This window comes from Podarcis cretensis, assembly GCF_951804945.1.
Source record: "Podarcis cretensis genome assembly, chromosome: 17".
Taxonomy (NCBI): domain Eukaryota; kingdom Metazoa; phylum Chordata; class Lepidosauria; order Squamata; family Lacertidae; genus Podarcis; species Podarcis cretensis.
The window spans coordinates 33359435-33367853 of NC_137187.1; the positions used below are offsets into that span (position 1 = coordinate 33359435).

The 8419-nt window shown below is 47.4% G+C and overlaps 1 protein-coding gene across 3 annotated transcripts in view; it reads right to left on the reverse strand.

Annotated features, from left to right (window-relative positions):
- RGL3 (ral guanine nucleotide dissociation stimulator like 3) overlaps nt 1–5743 on the reverse strand; it is a 40783-nt gene extending 35040 nt beyond the window's left edge. The window contains exon 1 of one of the 3 annotated variants that reach the window (XM_079959323.1): nt 5549–5743. In XM_079959323.1, the coding sequence (XP_079815449.1) occupies nt 5549–5572 (24 nt within the window). In that variant the 5' untranslated portion in view covers nt 5573–5743. The remainder of the gene's footprint in view (nt 1–5548) is intronic. The other 2 variants (XM_079959321.1, XM_079959322.1) reach the window with 2 other exon arrangements.
- Nucleotides 5744–8419: the final 2676 nt, after the last annotated feature.

Here is an 8419-nt window from a genome sequence, read left to right on the forward strand (position 1 = left end):
GGTACTATTTCTGAGTTAGCGGAGTCTGTAACCTGAAGCGTATGTAACCCGAGGTACCACTGTATACACTTTCTAAGTATGACACTATATGCATCTGATGAAATGGATTCTAGTCCGCAAAAGCTTATGCCATATGAAATCTGTGGGGTCTTTTTTTTTTACCTGCTTATGATCCCCCTTAATAGCACAGGTGGTATCAGAGGAAGTGAGGAGGGGAGCCCCCCATCTGAGTAGCTTGCCCCATCTGTCCACCTGTTGCTGGCCCCTTGAAGCAAAGGCACTTTTCATATATTTACTGCCCTCCCCTCGCTGCTCTTTGGCCTTTCTGTGTGCTGCCCCCCCCCCCCCAATTTTATTCTATCTTATCTTTTGGGTGCCATCACTGTTTCAAAGCGACAAATTTTCTCCCCTCCTTTGAAATATGCCCAGAGTGCAGCTAGGGAAGAAACTAGAGCTGAAATGCAATTTCAGATAAATTTCAAAAATCACTTAAATTCATAACCACAGCTTCATTTTTAGCACTTTCAAATTTGTAGCATTTGAAAAATAAATCTCAGCTCTCATTAATTGATTTGAAGATAATAATGTTAAGTTACATTTAGTACATTTCCAGCCCAGTTCCATTCACAATTACCGGTACTTTGGGATATGCTCCCTAATAAGTGTGTTTAGGATTGCACCTTACTCTCTTAAAATATCTAAACAATACAGAGGGGGAAATGTTTCAATCAATATTGCACAAATCTGGGCTGGTTGGGGGGGTCTTGCATGTAAATTTGAGCAGGGAGAGAGGTTCTTCTCCAAATTTGGTTCAGTTTGATTTTTTAATGATTTATTATTTTTATTAATCGTCTCAGCTATAGTACAGGAAACCAATTACGGTATATGTTAATATTGTCTTATACAATAGCCCTTTGGGTTTGGAATTTATTTTTTTGATTGAGTATCTTAAGAGTTTGGGGGGAAATGTCAATTGGCTTCAAAACAGTCACCAGTCTACAGAACTTCAGAACCCACTTCTTTAATAAAAGTAGCAAACATAGTTACAATTTTAGAAGTGTCTGATTACACTTTTTATTGATTTGTCAAAATATCTGAATATTTTAAAGACTCTGTAGGGCTGTGTTCTTCCACTCCACTTCAGTGGGATTTCCAGGGGGAAACCATCCACTGAATTGTGCTCAATGGGCTTGCGCAGGGCCGGATTTAGGTTTGATGAGGCCCTGAGCTACTGAAGGTAATGGGGCCCTTCGTATGTCCAGCTGTCCTTTGTCAACAACAAATTGTCACTGTTTTTTTAGTGTTGAATATATGCTATATGGTAATTTATTGGCCAATGGGACGCAGGTGGCGCTGTGGGATAAAGCCTCAGCGCCTAGGACTTGCCGATCAAAAGGTTGGCGGTTCGAATCCCTGCGGCGGGGTGCGCTCCCGCTGCTCGGTCCCAGCGCCTGCCAACCTAGCAGTTCGAAAGCACCTCCGGGTGCAAGTAGATAAATAGGGACCGCTTACCAGCGGGAAGGTAAACGGCGTTTCCGTGTGCGGCTCTGGCTCGCCAGAGCAGCGATGTCACGCTGGCCACGTGACCCGGAAGTGTCTCCGGACAGCGCTGGCCCCTGGCCTCTTAAGTGAGATGGGCGCACAACCCCAGAGTCTGTCAAGACTGGCCCGTACGGGCAGGGGTACCTTTACCTTTAATTTATTGGCCTAATAGTTATCTAAAGCCATTTTCACATAACAAAATATGTATTTTATCAAAGTAATAGTTGAACTGAAATACAATTAATAAGAAGTATAAAAAGGTAGTATAAGAAGTATATTAATAGTGAAATTCAAAGTTTTTGGGGTTGTTTTCAAAAGTCTGGAACGGATTAATCTGTTTTGCATTACTTTCTATGGAAAAGCTCGCTTTGGTTTTGGAACACTTTGGTTTGGGAAAAGACTTCTGGAACAGATTACGTTTGAGAACCAAGGTACCACTGTATATAGATGTGAGCAAACCAGTGATATTTTAGGGAACAGGCTAGCAGGCGGGGCCCATGACTTACACTATAGGAGCCTACACAACACAAAACACTGTTGCTGTATGCAGGTTTTATTTCATTTGTTTTTATATTTTGGAAATGTACATCCAGGTTTTTTCCCCTTTAATTTTTTTGGGGCCCCCAATAGAGTGGGGCCCTAAGCTACAGCTTGTTTAGCTTATACGTAAATCGGGCACTGGGCTTGCTTCTAGGATTCACTCCCTGAATTTGTACGTATGGGGCGGCCTCTTTTTCTGTCCCTGCTCTTGTGCTTTTGTTTTGCTTTGTTTAACAGCAACCTGACATAGCAGCTTTTCCCACTCTGCCTGTCAGAAGCTTTATCCCCAGTGGTTGCTGCTGCTTAGAAAGCCCTTTCCGAGCATGGAGAGGAGAGGACGTTGCGAGCAGGACCCTCCCACATTCGCGGGGGCTTCCCTTGCCCCCTCGAGAGTTGGGGAATCCCTGGGCGTGCCTGCAACCCAGCCCGCCAATCGGTGGGCGAGGGGAGGCGCGGCCTGGGCTACTTAAGGCCAGGCACGCCCAGGGACCGCCCTCTTTTCCCCTCGCCCCAACAGCTGAGCGGTTTTCCCATCCCACCCACCCTTAGGCTTAGTTAGAATTGGCCTTGCTATGGACTTCGGTTGGTCGCCGCAAGGGGCCTGGTAGGAATTTTTCCAAATTGGCGCACTTCCTGCCAGTTGGTTTTTTCGCCTACCTCGTAGCAATCGTCACAACTTTCACGGTGTTGGCGGTTAGGCATTGGCATGGGGCAAATTATAGGAAAAAGGAGGGGGGAAGGGAGCGCCATCACCTTCCCCCAATGAGAAGGGGTAGTCCGGTAGAGGACTCCCAGGGGGGGCGTGGCCTTGTCCGAAGCCTGGAGAGGTAGGGCCTCCGGCACGCCCCCGAGCGGTGACACCCGTGGGACCCTAGTTGGTGTACTTCAACAGGACTCCTGCGGTGTGTTCAACCCTTCCCGGTCACCATGCCGGGTAGTCGATAGAAGCCAATGCCTAAGGCCAATACCTTCAATTCCGTAATCAATAAAGTTGTGGCCTTTCACGCCCATTAACCTTAAAGCAACGTGTCCGTGTCTTCATTTCAACTGGGGGAGGAAACTTGCCACGCAAAAGCACACAGGGAAGAAGAATGCAACTGCGGTCATGCTACCAATGTTGTCTGTACACAGGAGAAAAGTACTCTTTGATTTGGGTGTAGGAAAGACCAGACTGTTCTTTCCTTCCTCTCCTGGAGTGATGATATCTGGACTCAGAGTGGAATCGAGGAGTTCCATGCCAGGCGACCAAGCTGAACCCCCTCCTATCCAGTTAAGGTGAGATGGGGGAGACCCACTACAAACAGGTCGATCGCAATATAATAATAATAATAAATAATAATAATAATAATAATTTATTTATACCCCACCCTCCCCAGCCAGAGCTGGGCGCAGGGTGGCTAACACCAATAAAATTACAATAAAACATAATGGGGGAGAACAAACAAACAAACAAAAACCAGTTTATTAAAATACGGGTTAAAATACAATTTAAAATGCAGCCTCGTTTTAATAGTAGCCCATAAATCAAAACCATAAGGGGAGGGAAACATAAGGGTCAGACTGAGTCCAAACCAAAGGCCAGACGGAACAGCTCTGTCTTGCAGGCCCTGTGGAAAGATGTCAAGTCCCGCAGGGCCCTAGTCTCTTGTGACAGAGCGTTCCACCAAGTCGGGGCCAGTACTGAAAAGGCCCTGGCCCTAGTTGAGACCAATCTAACCACCTTGCGGCTCGGGACCTCCAAAGTGTTGTTATTTGTGGACCTTAAGGTCCTCCGTGGGACATACCAGGGGAGGCAGTCCTGTAGGGATGTCCCTGGTCGATCCATGTTGATCCTTGGACCCCCTGATAAATTTCAACAACTTTGGCTTCCTAAAAAAAGCTCAGCAACTCTGCCAGTTCTGCAGTTTCCTGGGAGTTGGACGTGACTGCGCTAAAGGATGAAAGTAGCCCTGCCTGGGGACAGGAATTCCTCCCGCTTGGTCTCTGCACCCCATCCAGTTGCTCCAGCTTCGTTCCTGTGACCTTCCTTGACATTTCCTGCTCAGCAGAGCCGCCAGACCGGTCCTGCAAGAGGTGGAAATGTAACACCACAACCATCTGCACTGCTCTGTGCCAGGTACCAGTGGCTGAAGGCAAAGGAAGCACAAATGCCCTCCGCCAGCTCTCACTAGAAGGGGCACAGAAACGAAAAGGGGGCATCTCTCTCTTTAAAAAAACCACACACACAAAACACCCTTTATCTCTCCCCACCCCTAAAAACTGTGGCTCTGCATTATTTGGAAACATCATTATAACTGAGAGAGTTGAACTAGGAAAATAATAAATATATCAAAATCAGTGAATAATAGCAACATTATTGATGCACAAAATGCATGATTGCCAACTAACTTTAAGCATTTTGCAAAGCCACAATATGAACTCTCTGTGTGTGTACATGCACACGCTTTGGATCCTGTAGCCAAATATTGTAAAAATTATGAATTCAAATACCGTACCAGAAATTCATATTATAAATATTAGGATATGTAGAAATCCATCTGCAAAGTCCCAAAACACATTCCTCTTTTTAAACATGTGGTGATATTGTTTCCTTCTTTGTATATCTCTTTCCTATTCTGTATTATTTAAATATACACATGTCTGGCCTATCTCCAGTGAAGAGAAGGTGTTATGAACAAGGGGGGGGGGGTCTGGATTCGGATCCTGAATTACACTCTCCAGGAGAAGCATCGTGAGAAGCAGGACTGTGTGTGTGTGAATTAAAAGAATTTGAGAGCAAGGGATTAGAAGCTTGGCCTCTGGAGTTTGTTCTTTTGCTTTTCAGTTTATGCTCTGCACTTTCCTGCTTCTCACTGAGAGACGCTTTCAATATCCGAACCTTCACCACAACCCTACATAAAAGCCATCCCTCCCTCCCATCCTAAGCCACAGCTGCGCCGTGCAACACTTTCGCTGCAGTTGGCATTGGGGGGAAGATGGCGAGAGGGTACCAGCCTTTGTTGTGGCTTCCAGAGCAGCAGTCCTAGATTTGTGCAAAGCCGCTTTGACTTCAAGGGGCACAGGGTCTTGCAGCCCCTCCCGTCTCGGGTTGCAGCCTTGGAGGCCTCCCTCCGCTGCAAAGCGGGATCAGCTCCAACGCGCCGCAGCACCCGAAGACCCTTAAGCAACTTGGCGGCGGCTTAACTGCCTTGCGGATCGGCTGTTTCTCAGGCAGCCTTTAACCCCGACGATGAAAGCGTGATAAGAGGGGGAAGTGTCTATTTGGAGAACAGTCGAAGGAGGAGAGTGCAGCAGGGCTTGGGTTCAAGAGCTGGGGGGGGGAGAGAGAGGAAATTCTGCAGGTGAAGCGCAGGCGTGGGAAAAGGTGCCCTTGACGAAATCCCCTCTTCTTCCAGGAGCAAGCCGCTCTCTTTTGTACATCTGCGCGCCCCCTTGCACCCCCAACCCCCCTGCCTCGCCTCCCTACCATTGCAATCTCCGCTTTGCCCATCCTCGTCGGGTCTCCTCGGAAGCAGCAGCCTCGGCCGGTCCCTCCGGGGGCTTTGCATGGGGCAGGCGATGGGGGCAGGCGCCTTGCCCGGACTCTGTTGCGAGGAGGGGCTGAAAGCTCCTGCCCGGGCTCGGGACTCCTCCTCGGGAGCCGTCCGGTTCGCCAGCGAGCTCAGAGGCAGCAGGAGGCGGAGCCGCCGTGCAAATTTCCTCCGCCCCGGCCCGGATCGGGCAGCCTTACAGCGCGGGCCGGTGCAGGTTGGCTTCTTGCGCCTGGTGCCCGGGGACCTCTTCCTTCGAGTCTTAAGGATGGGGGTAGAATCCCAAGGGAGCTACGCAAGAGAGAGTTTTCCTAAAAGATTCCCAAAGGCCTCCTCTCCTCCCCTCGGCATTTCTACTTACTTTTCATTTCTTAACACAAGGCTCCCCCCTTTTTTCTAGCAAGTTTTATTAGTTTCTCTCTATTGAGAGAAATAAATTGCAAAGCTTAATATCAAATATATATCCCTTATTATTATTATTATTATTATTATTATTATTAATACCCCACACATCTGGCTGGGTTTCCCCAACTACTCTGGGCGGCTCCCAACAGAATAGTAAAAATACGATAAAACACCAAATATGAAAAACTTCCCTAAACAGGGCTGCCTTCAGATGTCTTCTAAAAGTCAGATAGTTGTTTTATTTCCTTGACATCTGATGGGAGGGTGTTCCACAGGGAGGGCACCACTACTGAGAAGGCCCTCTGCCTGGTTTAACCGAACCAAGGCTTTGACAGGCAGAGAAAGGAGTAGAAAAAGAGAGAAATAAAGAAAAAGAGAGTGTAGAAAATAGGCTGAGACAGAAACATAAGATTCTGAAAGTAAAGAACTTCCAATTCTTCATTTCTCTCCTATATATAAACAATATTCACTTCGTCCAATGCAATATTACACAGGACTCTTATCAAGAGAGTAATTCATAATACTTGGCAAAGTGGGAACTGTAGTTCTGCAATGCCTGGAGGCGCCATGTTGGTTACTCCTGTTGTGGGGCTTTTGACTGGGATTTACAGATGTCATCGCAAGCATTTTTCACACCAACCCTGCAAAGCATCACCCCCCCCCAAGTAGCTGACAGGGGAAGAGGTGATAGTAGCTTGTCTAAACCTGTTTAGGTTGCCGGTGGCAGAGGCAAGATTTGAACCCGGGGTTTCCTTGCTTGCAACGGTAGTTTCTCAGCTGCTTTGCTAAACTGGCTCTCATCAGGGAGTGTGCGCATTTGCCATTGTTGGGTGTTGGCGGTGGATTTAGGGCAGTGTGGGGGCTTCCGACTCCCCACCCCCACAGAGTGCTGAGCTGAGAGAGCGCAAAACTGTGAAGATCCATTTTGGGGTGCCAAATTTTGGCCTCGTCAAATAACGAATGATTACCAAAGTCCACCCCTGGCATTCCCTTGTTTCCAGCTGATCTGAGTCCCTGGACAGCAGAGAATATTTATTTTTCACAATTCTGTGCTGCCCAGGAGTGTTTCCAGGGCAGCCTCTGAATACGCATTACGACAATAAAACTGTAATATGATAAAATGCAAACAGGAGTCGTAAAATGAGTCAAACACCTGCTAGTGGCTTAGCAACTAACCAAGTCACTTCAACTGCCTATTCCCTCCCTGCTCTTGGCCAGTGGGTACCATTTGCTGTGTCCAAGAGCAGTTCAGTGAAAGTCAGTAAGAAGAGCAACAACAATTTACAGCACAATCTACTCCCAAATTAGTCCCACTGAGTTCACTGGGACTTGTCCTTACAAGGCTCCAGTGTGCTCCCACCACTGATGTCTGAAGTGCACATGATGTTAGCCAAAATCCATAGGTATCCTGTAGTTTCTTGAGAAACTATCTTCCTTCATTCCTCCCCCCCCCTCCATCCAACTTGAAAATGCAAGATGCAGTTAAGCTGAGCTATGTTCAGTTCAGACAGCATCTGTGCATATGCAGATGGCAGATTCCTTGAACAGGAGCTGGGCAGGGGGATGGAATTGCAAGTGTGGGAAAACAAATCAGGTAATGCGCATCAGGTGGGCACCCCTATCCCCTCTCTGGTGTGTCCAGCCACATGCAAATGTGACTTGAAACACAGCAGAGGAAAACAACCTTGCTTTGTTTTATGCCACTAATGTGCACACAGTCCGAGTGAATATTGCAGCGTTAATGAAGGGGGTGGGATGGGGGTGGGGAGGACATGCTACCATGGAGCAATGCGAGTCCCCTGAGTGATTGGATAAATCTGATTCATTTTTAATGGAAGCTGCACCAAGGGTCTTTGTAGACTGAAAGGAAGAATAGAAATCAAAATTGACAAGAGATATTTGACAGTGGAAAGGGACTGCCTCGGGAGGTTTATTTGAGGTTTTTAAGCAGAGGTTGGGTGGCCCTCTGCCATGGATGCTGTAGTTGAGATTCCTCTATTGCAGGGGACTGGACTAGATGACTTTGGGGGTCCCTTCCAACTCTACAGTTCTATTATTCTGCGAGTGCATGATTCTGCCACACAGGACAGAAGAAACAAATACTATACAAAGAAAATCTACATGATATAGTTTACAGTGGTACCTTGGGTTACATACGCTTCAGGTTACAGACTCCGCTAACTCAGAAATAGTACCGCGGGTTAAGAACTTTGCTTCAGGATGAGAACCGAAATCGTGTGGCGGCAGCACGGTGGCAGCAGGAGGCCCCATTAGCTAAAGTGGTGTTTCAGGTTAAGAACAGTTTCAGGTTAAGAACGGACCTCCAGAACAAATTAAGTACTTAACCCAGGGTACCACTGTGCTGGAGCAGTTGCTGAATTGTTGCCCATGAGACCACACAC